The sequence below is a fragment of the Patagioenas fasciata genome, chromosome 5 (genome assembly GCF_037038585.1).
Source record: "Patagioenas fasciata isolate bPatFas1 chromosome 5, bPatFas1.hap1, whole genome shotgun sequence".
In the NCBI taxonomy this organism is placed as follows: Eukaryota; Metazoa; Chordata; class Aves; order Columbiformes; family Columbidae; genus Patagioenas; species Patagioenas fasciata.
This window is the reverse complement of record NC_092524.1, coordinates 47,631,084-47,647,206: the sequence shown is the minus strand read 5'-3', so window position 1 is coordinate 47,647,206 and position 16,123 is coordinate 47,631,084. Positions and strand designations below refer to the sequence as shown.

The 16,123-nt window shown below is 43.3% G+C and overlaps 1 protein-coding gene across 1 annotated transcript; it reads left to right on the top strand.

Annotated features, from left to right (window-relative positions):
- Positions 1–20: 20 nt before the first annotated feature.
- On the top strand, positions 21–14,650 carry ALKBH1 (alkB homolog 1, histone H2A dioxygenase). Its single transcript, XM_065838189.2, has 6 exons — positions 21–158; positions 2,908–3,016; positions 7,508–7,670; positions 11,160–11,250; positions 12,395–12,588; positions 13,165–14,650. Exons 1-6 carry the CDS (start codon positions 24–26, stop codon positions 13,586–13,588), a joined length of 1,116 nt encoding a protein of 371 aa, XP_065694261.1. The 5' UTR covers positions 21–23; the 3' UTR covers positions 13,589–14,650.
- The last annotated feature ends 1,473 nt before the right edge of the window (positions 14,651–16,123 follow it).

Here is a 16,123-nt window from a genome sequence, read left to right as displayed (position 1 = left end):
CCGACCTCCGCCGCCTGTCCGAAATGGCGGCCGGGGCGGCAGCGGCGCTGACCCGGGAGGGCGGGGAGGACGCATTCCGCCGGCTGTTCCGTTTGTACCGGCAGCGCGACACGTCGGACTTGCGGGGTGTGGTGGATTTTTCCGTGCCGGGGAGCCAGGTAACGCCGGGCTTCTCCTGCCCTCGCCGCACGGCGCGCCCCGGGATGTGAGCGCGGTGCTGCTGCAGCCTGTGCTCGTCACCTGCTGCTTCCCCCGCTCCTCGGCGGCCAGTCTCTAGTCCTGTCCCTGTACTGGCTCGAAGACGCACCATTCCAGCCACGAGCCTCTTGGGGTCGTTACAACGCTTAAAAGTGAGCTGTATGTCTGGAGCTGGGGAGCCCGGGATGTGCGGCTCTGGAGGCCCGGGACCCCAGCCCGCACTGTCGGGCTCGCCCCGGGCCGCTGCGTGTGCCGTGCCCGGAGCGCGGAACGGACCCGCTGAGGGGCCGGTCGGGCCGCCCCGGCCAGCACGCTGCCTGTCTGCAGGTTTACACCTTTTTAGTTATGTTTGTTTGCTCCTGTAATGTTTAGTTAGAGCTCTGTGCAGTAGTAAGGGATCTCCAAAACCACGCGTTACTTAAGGAAAGCAAAGGAACGTGCGGATGGAAGGAAAAAAAAAAAAAAAGTGTCACTGTTGGAGCTGACACTATTTCCTAGGCCTACTGATCCTTGTGTTGGCCCTGAAATACCTGGCTGAGCCAGAGAGGGAGACAGCACCGGCTTCTCCCCCTGCTGTGCATGTGTTCTCGCCGTCTTTCTGCTTGGTGAAGTTTCTTCTCCTTTCTTACTCCTTCCCGTATTAGAAACATTTGGCTGAACCATCAGGACAAGTCCCACCATTGCAATGGATTAGGGTACGCAGGAGCACATCTGAAAGTAGCATCCACCATGTTTAGACGTTTACCATGTTTGAGTGGTGGAGAAGTGATCCCTTAAACTCATCTTCCATTTAGTCACCTCACAAAAGGATAATGGATATCTGCTGAAGTATTGCTAACCAGGGATTTTCTATGTATGAGTCTATATGAAAAAAGGGAGTAAGGAATATGGTTAAAATTAAACTTTGCCTAATTTTTCATAGCTCAAATGCTTAGCCTTTTCTTTTGACTGTTCTATTAGAATATATATTTTTCTGTTTTTTCAGACTATAGTTTTGACATTGTTAACAGGACACAAAACCTGACCCATATGAAATTTTTCAAGGCGTTAGCATTAAACAAGGGAGCTGTTAACATTTCAGCCTTTCCCGAGCTTGCAGCAATCCTTTATCAAATAAAGCATTCCAGCGTTACAGACCTTCTGGGAAATTCAGAGTACTTGAGAGCATCGCAAGCATCTGTCCCCTCTCAATATCATTTTTCTTGTGCCTTTTACCTTCAAAGATCAGTTGATAGCTTAGGAGAAAAAGCATCTTTTATTTATCTTTCCCCAAGGATAAAATGTGGCTTTTCACTTTAAGAAGAGCTACAGGCCTGGCAGATTTGCCCAGATACTATTGTTCCATTTCTCTCAGAAAACTGCTTCAAGTGATTGAGCTCTTCAGTGAAGTGAGACGTACCCCAGCTGCCCTGCTACCAGGCGTATTCAACTGATTCAGCAAATGTAATTCTTCAGCACAGAAACAGCTCCCGTTCTCCAGAAGCCCTGGCAGCAGCTGGTGTGGAAGCAGACTAAGAAGCTGGAAAGGGGGCAGAGTCTTAAAGGAAGAGCCTTCCTGGGGACATTCTACAGACAGGACTCCAAGCCATGCTCTTCAAGGCTGACAGTCACAGAGCTGCTTTGGGCAGAGAGCTGAGAAGTTGGTAAAGCCAAACATGTTGCAGGAGTTTCTGCCCAGCACTAGTTTAGAGTTTTCTCACAAATTCTATGTATGTAATTTTGAGCTGTTACTCAGAACATGGTAACCAGAGCTGCCAGCCTGCAGAGAGAATGATTTATGCATTCACTGCTGCAGACCCTGCGTGAATGCAGACTTAGGCCTTGATTTCATATACACTTTAAATTGGCATAAAGTAAGTCTTACCATCTTTGCTTGCTTATTTCCACTATGGCCAGCTCTTTCCTTTTTCAGACCTGTACTCTTGCACAGCCACAGGGACAACTGGGCAGGGGAACCAAGCCAGAACAAAACCAACCTGCCTCTGCCGTATCCTCCCCAAGACAGTTTCCAGTCCAAAGGGATGAAAGGGTTGGGAACACAGTGAATGAGTTTGTTTCTTTCAGCATGTGTTTGCTTATTGCGGCTTAAATACATGTGTTACTAGGACCCAAGAGAGTACGTTGAGGAAGTGTATCTTGCTAAGCCTTGACCTGCTGACTCTGCTATTGGAAACAGGAATGGCAATGTGGTATTCAGAACTTACAGGGTTTCTGCAGCCCTTCACGTTAGACAACTTTGGCCATTTCATCACTGCACTACTACTTCTCTAAGTTACAGATGAGAATAGTCATCTACCCTACGACATCATGAGCAATAACTTATATTTGGAACATGCTTTGATGGTGTAAAGTGCTATTGGTACTAAATATTGCTCTCTAATGGAGACTGATAATTACCAGAGTGTTTTAGAATGATGAGGCTGTACTGTGGAAATAGACAAATAGTGCAGAATTTTTTCTCATTACTATAAATAGGGTGTTTTTTTATGAATGGTGGACATCTTGTATTCTTGTGTTGAGTACATACCAACTCTCTTAGCAGTGTGCCACCTTCTGGTCACATTTGCTTAGACAGTGGTTCTGTGGTGCAACTGGCACTTTGATGCAACTTACCTTGCAATATGGTAGCATTCTACCTCATCAGTGCTATGTTTGGATGAGTTTTGTTTTGTTTTTTCTTTTTTAACCAAATCTGTTTTCTTTTGCCAGGTGTTCAGATCACAGCTCAGTATTTCTTCAGTCAGTGATCAAGATGCCTCCAAAGCAGGATTACGACCAGTTAGCCAGTGGAAAGCCTATGGCCTCAATGGGTATCCAGGTAGGCATTTCTGATTTAAAAAAAAACCTAAATATGTCCCTGTTGCTTTGGATTCAGGTGTCTTTCATCTTATCTTCCTTGCCCTGCCAAAAAAGCTATTATAGTTCACTTTAGTGTAATTGAATGTTTTTTTTCAAGTGCAGGAGGACAAATGAGTCACCTAAAGGGTGGGATGCGGCAGTAGATGAAGGTCAGAACGGAAGGGCCCATTCTTTCATGGTTTCTGATCAGTCAGACCATTTCTCATGAGAATGGATCCCTGTTGTCTTTGATAAATATTTTATATTTCTGTGGCATCTGTTTTTCATCAACGTACATCACATAAATTAGCTAAGTGGCTGACATACAGCAATTTCAGGGCTGAAGTGTGGCAGCACTTTGCTGGTGTAGAACAGTGAGTACAATAAGTGAATAAGAACCTCTTGTCGTATTCAAGATATAGAGAATTTCCTTAGGCAGGTTATTTCAAAAACTGAAATGGATCTTAGGTTTGCAGGCTACCTGGTACAGTCACAGGAAGAGGTCAGGTTGAAATGGACGTCCAGGGATCTAGTCCAGCTCCCTGCTTAGAGCAAGGTCAAGTTGAAAGTTACATCAGATCTCTCAGAGCTTTGTGTGGGTGAGTTTTGGGAATCTCCAAGGACAGAGATCACATAACCTCTCTGGGCACCCATTCCAGTGTTTGGCCACTCTTGTTGTGATCTTTTTCACCTTATATCTAATCAACATTTCCCTTTCTGTAGTTTGTGACTGTTGCCTCTCATCATCTTGCTGTGAACCTCTGAGAATCTGGCTCCATCTACTCTGTATTGCCCCTTCAGATAGATGTTACTAATATGGGCCAATGTGCCATCAGCCTTCACTGCCACAAGGGTGCACTGCTGATTCCTGCTCAGTTCGTCCTCCAAGACCCCGATCCTTTGATTTAGAGCTGCTCCCTAGCTGGTCAGTCCTCAGGCCATACTGTTGCATGGGCTTATTCTGCCCCAGATGCAGGATTATTACTGTAGAACTTCCTGAGGTTCTTGTTGGCCCATTCCTTCAGCCTGTCGATGTCCCTTTCAGTGGCAGCAGTGGCCTCCAGCATATCCACTGCTGCCCCAATTTAATGTTGTCTGTAAGTGCAATGAGGATGTATGTCCAATTGTCCAGGTTGTTGATGTAGGTGCAGTTGTCAGTCTTGGTGCCTGTATCAATGTGAGGAATGCAACTCGTAACAGCCACTGGACCATCAACTCACTACTCTTTAAGCCTGATGGCCCAGCCAGCTTTTGCTATCTAGTTTAGTTTACCCAGAAACTCCATGAGTGCCCAGTTTGGCCCCAGTGATACCGGAGGAAACTGGAAAATGTTGCTAAGTTGAAGGTAAACAGCATTCCCTGCTCTCCCCTTGTCTGGGCACCTCACTGTAGTGGGCAATAATGTTGGTTGGACAAAATCTGCCTTCAGTAAATCTGTGCTGGCTGCTTCCAGCCACCTAGTGCCTGGAAATGGCCATCATGGAAGTTTGCTCCATAATCATAACAGTGGTTTTGGTAAGGCTCATGAGTTTGTTGTTCCCCAGGTCCTCCTTATTTCAGGGATTTTTGTTCATTTGATTTTGTTTTTTCTCGTGTTTCTTCTGGTCATCATGACTGCAGTCATTGTCTGTGTGAGTTGCCATGAAGCCAGCCTACCACTTCTAAAACTGGAGCAGCCACACTAGCCATCCAGTATGGTTAATTCACAGGGAATTGAATAAGTTCCAGAGAAAGGCTTCCGCCTCTTCTTGCCTCTATAGATTTTTTTTTTCCACTTAGCTGTCATATTATAGCTGCCCTTGCTTGGTCTCACTTGTCATTTTATGTCTGTCTAAATGTCTTTCCTAGCAATTACATGGGGAGGGGGAAGATCACAAGTGTTCCACTTAACTGCGTCTTTTCTTCTGTTTTGACAAAGAAAACCTTTCACTAAAATGAAATGCAAATACATTAATAAATTCTTAGTCCTGTTTAGAATGAAGTAATTTGTGGACAAGAATAATATTTTATCCTTTTCCAGAAACTTTTATCTGGACATCCTAAAGCACTATAAGATATTTAACCAACTGCCTCAATAGCCATGTAAAGTAAGTTAGAATTTCCTTAGTTTGTCCATGAGCAAATTCAGGGGAAGTCATTTGGTTTTGTCCCCACAGTGAGCAGTGAAATGTAAGACTAAGGAAGCTGGGTGAATTTCTCTTGAGGTGTGTGGAGTTGTGCGAGATGTGGGTGCTGCTGTCTTTGGCACTTTGACACAAATTGGTTTTGTGAGGGGTTGTTCTTGTTTCTAGACGTCTGTGTTTTCTCCTTTGACTGAGGCTGGAGACCACTTCCACTAGGTATAAATTAATACCTAGTGTGCTGCAAGATTTTGCTGCAGTAAGAGAATTGCATCTGCTTCCTGAGGGCAGATTCCTTTAGCACAAAGGCCCCTGAAGAATTTAGCTTTTGCACATTCCACTCAGACCAACTCTTTCAACGCCAGGAGGTTCAAGTGCGTTGCCTTCAAAGCTTGCCTGTGGTGTTCTGTAGTCAGCTCAGGAAGAAAAGTATTTCCGCCTCTTCTGTCTTCAATGTGTGGCAAGTCACTGATTTCTAGAACTGTTAGCCCTCCCAGGAACTGTCATGCTTGAACATTAGTGTAGAATTTTATAGTAAAACTCTGCAGCTCTTACAAATTCAGGGTTTTCTGCCTTTCTTGATGTCAGAAGCATAGTGGTAACCCATTTAGTTATTCTCTCTTTTATAAATCCAGACTAATCTTGTTTCTTAGGAGTAAGCAACAAAAGATTTGGAGAGACATGAGTACATTCTAAGCTTCTGATACAGGAGTCATAAAATGTAGATTCTCGTTCTCAGCTCTGTGAGGAAGTAGCCCTCCAGACTTCAGTTCTTTCATTAGTACCTGGAGATAATATGTAGTACAGCATAATTTCATTAAAGTGTTTTGAGAACACCACATCAAAAACTGTGGACAGAAAGGGCAATATTATTATTCTGTTCTATGCAGAGGCCAACAGAAAGTAAATTTAATGCTTCTGGCAAATAAACTTCTTGTAAGCAGACCTGTCAGAAGGCTGCCGTAGTCTGCAGGTGCAGGGATGGAGTGAAATGAATGACAGTATGTTATTAATAAACTGAAGGCTCTTTTTCTAACCAGTTAATTTAATCTTGTGAGGTCTGTGAGATATGTGGCAGGAAGCTTTTTCTCCGCTTTTATTATCACTTTCCTAAGGCCACAAGGCAAGTTTGTATCCTACTGAGATGCCTAGCCTTGCTTCTTCCTTTTTCATCTATTTTTGTCTGTTTAACTTGATATGACTGACAAGTTCAAAAAGACACAGTAGGGCAAAACCTTGAAACCTCCTTTTCCTTTGTTCCTCCTATACTGTTATCTCTCTTTGTACGTGAATTTTGTGTTGGTGAGTCTTACTGAATCGACAGTCTTTGAGAGAGTGCCTTGGTTCTCAGAGTAGGTACAATACAGATTAATAGCATCTTCCCATCAGACACTTATTTGTCAATACTGTTGACCCTGGCCTGGAATAAAGCACCCCTGGGGTGCTGGGGGAAAATTCCAGTGAAGAATCCTGTTAGCACTTCTGGTAGTGGCAGATCTTATGTCAAGGACTCTTATCTGTTAAGATATAGACTAAATCAATCCATTACATCTCTGCTGACCCTCTTACCTGCACTGCTGCTTGAACTCTGCCTGAGGTGCCTGGCTAAATGAATGTGCAGACTAGCTACAAGTTGATTTTCTTTTGCTAATTAACAATAACTGCAAAGTATTTGCAGTCAGCAACTGGTGGTTTGGGATGTAATTTGACTTTCATCGCCATTGAGTATTGCCATATGAAAATATAAAGATGGATACAACCAGATTTAGCTGGAAATAAGCATGAAGCAAAGGAGAGGACAGTTTATGTTACTAGCGATTGCTCAGCCCGTGGGCTGTTCTCTGCAGTTCGTGATGTTGAAGTAGCAGTAAGAAGACAGTCTGAATTCGGACACAACAACAGAGTGAGTTTGAAGTCTAGAAAAACTGGGCCAGAATTACTTTTAACTTCACAGGGTTCAAGACAAAAATCTTGCAGAATCATTTCAAAATCAAATGTACTCCACAGCAACTGGCTTTCCAAGTTCTTATTCTTCTATCTACCTGTAATCAATATGCCTTACACAGATATGTCCTTTATTGTAATTTTTCACTCATACCAGCACTAGCTGCCCTCCCTGCCTTCTACCTTATGGCCACCATTTGTTTGTACTGAAAAAAACCCCATAATAGGTTTTAACTATTCAGAGCTGTTATTAGATTTCATCAGCTTATATGCAGAGTTAGTGGTTATATGCCTAAGGTATTTTTTTAGTACCTTCAACCCCTGTCTTTTGCTCTAGTTTTAGAAAAAAACAGGGAAATGCCTAATCATACTTCCTCTTCACCCCCTCCCTTTTTCTCTGTGGTCAGGGTTTATTTTCATACCAAACCCTTTCCTCCCGGGCTGCCAGCGTCACTGGGTGAAACAGTGTCTCAAGCTATACCCCCAAAAACCCAATGTCTGCAACCTGGACCTGCACATGGCTCCTGAGAAGACCATTGACCTGTGGGGGCAGAGCAAGGAGCAGCTGAGGTGAGTCCACAGTAACCTTTGGTGGTCAAAAGTAACAGAGCCAGAAGTGGTCTGCAATGAGAAGGTCTGAGAAAATGAGCAGGGAAGGGAAGCTGAAAAGGTTGTATACCTGCTGGCAGTATACAGATGGTTCCAGATATGCCAAGTTAAAGATGGATTTTTGCATGGCTTGATGTGTATCCTGTTAATTCTCTGCTTTCACACTCAAAATGGGATTTTCTAGTCGCAAATTATTCCAAAGCCATCAGTCAAATAGAAAATAGTGACCTTGGCTGATACCATGGTTCTCAGAAGCTTGCTAAGCACAGGTGCAAGTGGAACTGGGAGGTCCCTCTTGGCCTCAGTTTTCCTGAGGCAACAAGGATCCTTTCCCAACGTCCTGCTCATGCCAGCTCTTCTTCCCAGTCAGCTGTCAGACCTAGTGTACTGTAGTTGAAAGGCAGTATGTGCACTTTTTTGATCTCATGTCAGCTAGTTTCTGCATTTCTATTTTCCAAAGTATTTCTTTGGCTTGGTGTTTATTTTCATACAATCCGAGATGGGGATTAAATGTACCCGTTTTAGTGGCAATCGTGTTTACTCTGAAAGATTCCCACAGGTTCAGAATTTTATGGCTGACTCAGCTGCATTTCCTCTGCCTAATTTGGAGGTTAATGAAGAATATATCAAAGGTTTAAAGTCCAAGTTTTAAAGACCTTTTCTTTTTTTTATTAGAGTCACCTGTAAAATGCATACAAGATAGATGCTGTTTACACTTTTTTTTTTTTTTTTTTTTTAGTTATTTGAGTATTTATGATTACCTTGTAGATTTCACTGCTTGTTTTAGGTAACAATTGTTTGGTGTGATGGAGTGACTGTAGTTCCCTACAACTCTCATCTTCCATCTCAGTCTGTTAGTAAAATTGACATGCTGAGATTTTTTCTTCAAAGAGACTCTTAACATCTACAAGATATGAAAAGGCAAAAGCAAGATTTGGACTTTTAAATATTTATGCCTAGGAGTGAAGTTCTGTTCCCACTTGGGTTTTCCAGGCTCAGTCAGAATTAGTTACAGAATGCAGGTGCCTTTTTTTTTTTTAAAATACTGACTTTCACATTTGTGTTCCATCAAGGATGAAAAATTGTTCTTTGAAAGTATTGTGCATTGTGCCCTACAGCTGAAAAAAATGTGGTACTGTTCCAGCTTGACAGACCTTTCCCAGCAGTTCCTCCTGCTCACACAGAGAATGATCAGAACAGAGGTTAACTTGCAGCTGAATCCAGTTCAGTTGAAAACAGTGTTTAGAAGATTGACAGCTGGCAGAAACACTGGCAGTTTTATTAAGCACTTGCCTGAGTCTTCAAGTGAGCAAACTGCTGTATTTGTGCTTTTATTGAGGGGACAGCAGATCAAAGTAGCCAACTTGTCTACTACTTGGAATGAGAGCTTTTCAGGAAGGAGAGAAACAGAGCACTTAACTAAAAAGAAGTTTGCTTCCAGAATTGGATACAACTTTAATGCTGTATAAAGCCATCAGGAAGATGCATAAATGTGCTTGGGTCACGGTTTTTCTGCTCTTTTCAGGACGCAGGAATCATGAGGTAGGGAGTGTCCATACAGTTCCTAGAAATGTATGCTATGCTCTCTTCACAAAGTGGGGTTTGTGTGTTTTCTTTAGTGCCGGGAACAATTAAATCCATAAAAGAGGGTACAGCATCCCTACAAGATATAGACATATATTCCTATGTATAAGGAAACAGCTGGGGGAATTTTATAGATGAAATCATTTACCAGTGAGTAAAGAAAAAAGGAGCTTCAGATTAAAGCACCCCTGCTAATTCAGTCTGGCTCTTTCTAACATAGTTATACCAGAATTTCTCTGTGCTTTCTTGTTAGGAGCACCTGCTGCTACAGCTCTAGGAACTTGTTGTTTCCAGATACGTAACATGAGGACTTTTCTCTCCTTAGTGATCACATATGAAATCACATGCCAAGTACTAAGTTCGGGGAATAAGGACGTTCTGAGTGTATTAGAGTTCTTGCTGTAGTGCAAACACTCCAGCACCGTAGTGAAACAAGGGCACTTTCAAAATGCAAGTGCTAAAAATGTTTAATTATGAACATAAGTTTGTTGATTGAAAGATGTAGAGGAAGGAGTTGTGGGCTTTCCCTTTTCAAAATGCCGTGTCACCTGCTTGTAAGCTCCCTAAATTGTTCCAGGCAGAATGTATTTGACGGTTACTGTGTTGCTGCATTACGGTAATTGCAGTTGCTATTACCCTGTGACAAAGATGGAAACTGGAAATCTCACTTACTTTCGATAGTCAATAAGCTATGAAAAATTACTACAGATAAAGAAACTGGCCTTTTAATCCTGTTTCTGCTTTAGCTTAGGAGTTATCAATATGGTGTAGGTGAAGGGCAGAAGCAAGCTGTGCATCCAGGTAGAAATGCCCATTAAATGTAGATGCTTTGCTGAGACTTGAACATGGCAGCAAAAATATGAATACTGTTTTGTAAAAGAGAACATGTCTTACTGAACTAATGAGGCTATAAATGAGAGCCAACCATCTAGTGCTACTGTTTATCATGATATTCTGAGTACATTTCCCTTTATCTATTTACCATAACACATGACTTGCCTTGAGAAAATAAGCTGAAATTGCTGGAATAAGTGGACTAGAAGCCACATACCTTCTTTTCATATTTGTCACTAGTATGTTTCTGTCTTACTATAGTACTATTCTTTTCCGTAGGCCATAGTAAAAGCCCAGCCCTGAGGTCTTTACCTGCCATCATGACCTTCTAGTAAGAATGGGAAATCAATATGTGGTTTCAGACCACTGGGTCCCTCTGCATGAGGGTTTTCCCTTGAGAAGAACAGGTTTTTGTCGTGCATAGCTGTCTGGATAGGAGACACCTGCAATCTGGACTTCTTGAAATTACAAGATGTAAATGGTCATAGTTAGTGCTGTCTTACTGAACATTGAGTCAGGCTGCCCTAAGGATTTCTTGTGAAAGTACCACATAGTAGAACTAAAGGCCTTTTGCAGTATGATACAGCTTGAAATGCTTCACTGTCAGGCAAAGCATTTTCCTTTTTTCCATTAACTGACTAGAATATCTTTTCCTTGTGTTTGCAGCTTTTGGATCTTCACAGATGCTGTTCTTCCAGGTGCTCAAATAGTATGTGCATAATTTTGACTTTTAAATCTGAACCAGTTCACTGTATTTTCTCCATCTGATAATCTGCTAGGTACCATGTGGAAAATACAAATTTTCAAATGGACAGCAGTTGGCAGTAGGTCCTACAGCTTGCACAAATGGCGTGAACTGAATTTTCAAGGTCTTTGGAGGAAAAAAATTAATGGCACTGAAAATACAAGTTTAGCATTGATGGTTTTAATATGCTGTCGTATGGCTGAGTGAATCTTATTACTGTATGCTGCACTATCAGAAGGCCCCTCAGAAATTAACACATCCTATTTCTTTCCATTTTGTCTTTGCAGAATGAAAGGTTCCAGTAAACGGGAGCCGAGAAGCTTATTGGAGAAGCTGCGCTGGGTGACCCTTGGTTACCATTATAATTGGGATACTAAGGTATTGAAATTAAATTCTTCTCCAATTTTCTTGGCACTAAGCACTCAGAGTGGCAGACAGAGTAGGGTATCATGGAATAAAATATAGTAAGATGCTTATGATCCTACCAGACAGTCTTGAGGAAAGGCTGTAACAAACCATGCTTGTAAGAACCTTTTAATCTGTATTAGTTTTCTGTGGAGGATTTAACAGTGAAAGTCCATTTCTGCATTCTTTCCTTTGAAAGGTGACATAAACAGCATATGCTCAGCTTTAGACCTGTGACTCCATTTCAGCATGAGTTTTTTTACCCTGCTGAAAGGGTTGATCACAAAAGCGTCGTCAAATACTTAGGGTAAGAATGATCTTGAATGCTTGAAGACAGCTACTTCTGAGAAATTACCCCTCCTTGGAGGGGTGAGAGAGAGCTGGAATAGACTGCTGTTGATGTGACTTTGAACTTAAGAGTCTGAATCAGTACAGCACAATCTCGCCAACTAACAGCTATTTTGGGGCATATTGTAAAGACCAAAATAAACTTTTTCATAAGACTGAGTCAGATGGAGACTAAGAAAGGATGGCAGAATTAATATGCAGTCTACCAGTACACTGCAGATACTTAACCAAATCTGCTTGCAGCCTTGTATTTACCAGGTCAGTGTATTATTGGGTGGCCATAACAAAAACTTAGTTCTTCTTCCCTTCCACTCCTCTCAAAATCACTTATAGGAGAGAGGAAAAAGCAGGTTTGCAATTGGTTCCTGTTTGTCTTATTCTTTGGAGAAGGAACAATGATACTCGTTTTGGAGCTCTCTGTTGATGAGATGGAGAACTGACTCTCCATTGGCACCTTTAGGTAGTGACCAGGTAGATCTTCGTGATGTTGGTACTAACCTTACTGACTTCAAATTTGCCATCCAGATAAAATTATTTATTCCATGATTAATTGAATCTCTGGCAGTCTCAGCATAGGCCCAGAATTAAATTATAAGAGGTAAGCTTGTTGTGGTTCTGCCTATGCTGTAGTCATTTTCCAGGCAAATATGATATCCTTCACCATGACTATCACCCAGACTTCTGAGTTCTCATTCAGTGTTTGTTTCCAGTTGTATTTGCTGCTCAATTTGGGTGTGGTTTGTTTTTAATTTTGTTCTCCTTCCTCCAGAAATACTCAGCAAATCACCACACTCCTTTTCCCTCAGACCTTGCATTCCTGTCGGAACAAGTGGCTGCAGCCTGCGGGTTCCAGGGTTTCCAAGCACAAGCAGGGATCTTGAATTACTATCATTTTGACTCCTCACTGGGAATTCATGTGGATGAGTCTGAACTAGACCATTCTCGGCCCCTTTTATCATTCAGGTGAGTTAAGGAAAGTACTCGAGTGTTGTGGAAGGTTTGGTAGCATTTTTTTCCTGTGCATATGGTTATAGGAAGTCAGTATGATGTAGCTTGCTAATTTGGTATATAATGTTCACTCTCTGAAGATTTGAATAGTGGGAAACTAGCTCAAGGGCATAGACTTTTTTTTTGAAAGCTACTTGAACAGCATAGATATGGTACCTGGAATGGAAGGGCTCTTTGCACAGAGCACAGTTCTGGTCTAAGGCAGCAAAGGGGCAACTGGGTACTAAGAGGCAAGATTTAAATCCATCAGCAGAGCTTCAAACCTGACAGGGCATCTGATCACACTATACCTACCTTGAACAAGGCCTCGTAGTCTGTTTTCCACATCCTCATTGTAAAGTAGTTCCTAGGAGTCCATCTGGGTTTTGTTTGGTTGTTTATTTTTTTTTTTTGAGGAGGGAGGTGTTATTGTTGTTTGGGTGGTATTTGGTTTCTAAGAAATTTAGTTGCTAATATTTTATTACAGTACATGTAATTGTTCTCTGCCTGAATGTGTTTTCTCTTCTCTCTCCATCCTCATACCACCTGTAGTTTTGGGCAATCCTCGATATTTTTGCTTGGGGGCCGGAAGCGGGAGGAAGCCCCAACAGCAATGTTCATGCATAGTGGAGATATCATGGTCATGTCTGGCTTCAGCCGTCTGCTGTACCATGCTGTCCCGCGGGTCCTCCCCAACCCTGAAGGGAGAACTTTGCCTTTGTGCCTGGACCAAGAACTTTCTTCAGACCTCCCTGTTGGCTCAGTCATCGAGCACAGCTCCGATGAGGATTGGCAGGTCTGTGCCAAGTACTTGCAGTCTTCCCGCATTAATATGACTATTCGGCAGGTGTTGGCAGAAGGTCAGAAGTTTCCAGAGGAATCTGGGACAAACACAAAGGGCCAAGTACCCTCTGAAAACAGTGACCACCAGGAGAAGAGGAGCGCCAAGAGACATAAACCAAATACAGACAGCTGAGACCAGGAGATCATGCTGACATGGACTGGACAGGCAAGCTCCATGTGGAATTGGGAGCTAATGTAATCATACTAGAAGTCAACTTGTCTGTACAGGTGTTAATAAACTTTTACAGAATAAGTGTAGTCCTTCTTGCTGTAAGAAATAGATTGGGGGAGAAAAAGAATTGAAAAGGAAAGGGATGAGTTCAGCACTGGGCCTTGGATGTTTGCTGCACTCAGTTCCATTTAAAATACCTGTGTGAGAATTTTAAGCTTGGTTCAGTGGTGCTCATGGAGTATTTTGAAATCCTTGGGCAGAAAGTGCTAGCAAAATATACATAATTGCTATGTGTTAAAGAATCCTATTGAGCTTGTAAAGCTCAGCTGAGGTACATAAACAAGTAGGAATGAGAATGAGCTGCTGTGGGTGTGAGACCTACCTTGGGCATCTCCAAGAGCATCCCCTCTACAGCAAAAATTGGTTCAGTGATCAGAAACTAGCAGCTCCCTGAAGCAACACCTGCGTGCTGTAGTCCTGTGCTCTCCTTTTGCCTGCTTGCTCCTCCTCAGCTGCAGGGGAAGCTGATCTTAGGAGTGGAGCTGGAGCTTTCTGCATGCCTCAGATGTTAGAGGGAAATGACTGGGGTCAATATCTACTCAGAATACCTCATACCTCCCAGTTGGGTCTCCTCCCAACAGTAAGTATGTGACTGAGCCCCACATTTCCATTCTTTCAAAATTGCCCCCTCTCAAGTGCCTGCAGATTATGGTCCTGCAGTCTCAAGCTAACATCTTTAAGGGACAGAATGACTTGCAAGTAGAAGCAATGGAGTTCTGAATTATGTACCTAAAAAAAGAAGTTAATCAGTGACTATCTCTGTCACCCAAAGATAAAGATACTGAAGCAAAAGAAAGCACTAGCTTATGTACCCGTTCTCTTGAAGACTCAGACCTCCCTATCTGCATTTTAATGTAATTTTAATTGTTGGAGTACAATGTGCTATCCTTTGGGTATTTTGTTGCACTTTTCCAATGAATAAACTTACTTGGTTTTTAAATTAAAGATCTCTATCAGTTTTAAGCTGGTTTCTTTTTTTTTTTTTTTTATTTTATTTTTCTCCCTATTATTACAATGTATTGTTAATGCTGCCGCATGCCTTCTGCTATTCCCTCCAGGCTTCTTTTGGATCTACTGCCTCTACCAGCTCTGATGGAGGAGCCCTGCACATGCCTGCAGGGCTGCTTTCCTTGTGGACAGTTCAGGGTTTGTCAGGAAGTTTCAGAGAGGTGTTGCCTGCAATGTCAAAGTCCAATTTAATATGTATGTGGCAGCTCTCCCTCATGGAGAAAGAGTGGTCTGCTTATGTCATAGCAGGTGAATGTATGTATGTGTGCAATTAATTCCTTATACACTACTGAAATGAGCTCCAGTAATTTCATTTTTAAAAAAAATCAGATGTTAGTGTAAAGGTCTGACACTATGACAGAAACATATTTTTCCCCTGTCCTAGGCTTGGTGTATTTACTGCTGAGCCTTGGGAGACTGAATAGTATAACGGAATAAGGTTAACTTATCTACAAAAGACCTTTGGGCGCAGGGGTGGCGGGCGGGGCTGCACACGGGGGCTCTGTCACCCCCATGTCACAATGCCAGCGCCCGGCAACGCTGAGGTCACAATGCCCCGGGCAGGATAAAAAGGAGCAGCCCCCCGTCTCCACCGCCAGAGCTGGCCCGGGGGCAGCCCCAACACATCCCAGACGAAGCACTTGAGGAGCTGGCTGGCGGAATCCCAGGCCAGGGGCTGAGGGAGGAAGACCTTGCGTGAAGCTACGGGAGGTTCTCCACTGCAAGACAATCTCCTGGCAGGGCCACTTCCCAAACTCATCTGATGCATGGAAATCCTTTTCCACTGGGTAGCAGCGGCAAGACCGAGGGAATTCCTTCTTGAGGAGCACTGCAGAGCTCACCATCACCATGCCCTGCAGAGCCAGGGGCAGTAGCTCTAAGAAGTGGGGTGCCCAGGTGCTGCAAGGGGGCCCAGGGCTCTCATCCGCATCAGAAGCTACGTGCCTCCTTGCCACAAGGTGACGGAGCAAGTGCCGAAGATGGGGCACGCTTCAGGCTATACAATGCCTTCTGTTAGTGCAGGGATGGGAAGCAACGACATCCAAAATTTCCTCAGCGTCTGCTACTGCTAGGGAAAGGAGGAGGTAGGAACAGAAGGAGAGAAGCCTTCAGCTGGAAGGGACCTACAGTCATCATCTAGTCCAAATGCCTGACCACTTCAGGGCTGGCCAAAAGTTAAAAGGCGGTATTAAGGGCACTGTCCAAATGCCTCTTCAACACCGACAGGCATGGGGCATCGACCACCTGGGCTCCGGGAGCCCTGTTCCACGCTTTGACCAGCCTCTTGGGAAAGGAAACTTTCCTCTTGTCAAGTCCAAAGCTCCCCTAATGGATGGATGCAGCTTTGAGCCTTCTGCCATTGGCTGCCGGGAAGAAGGGATCAGCAGCTCCCTCTCCATTTTCCCTCCACGGAAGCTGTAGAGAGCA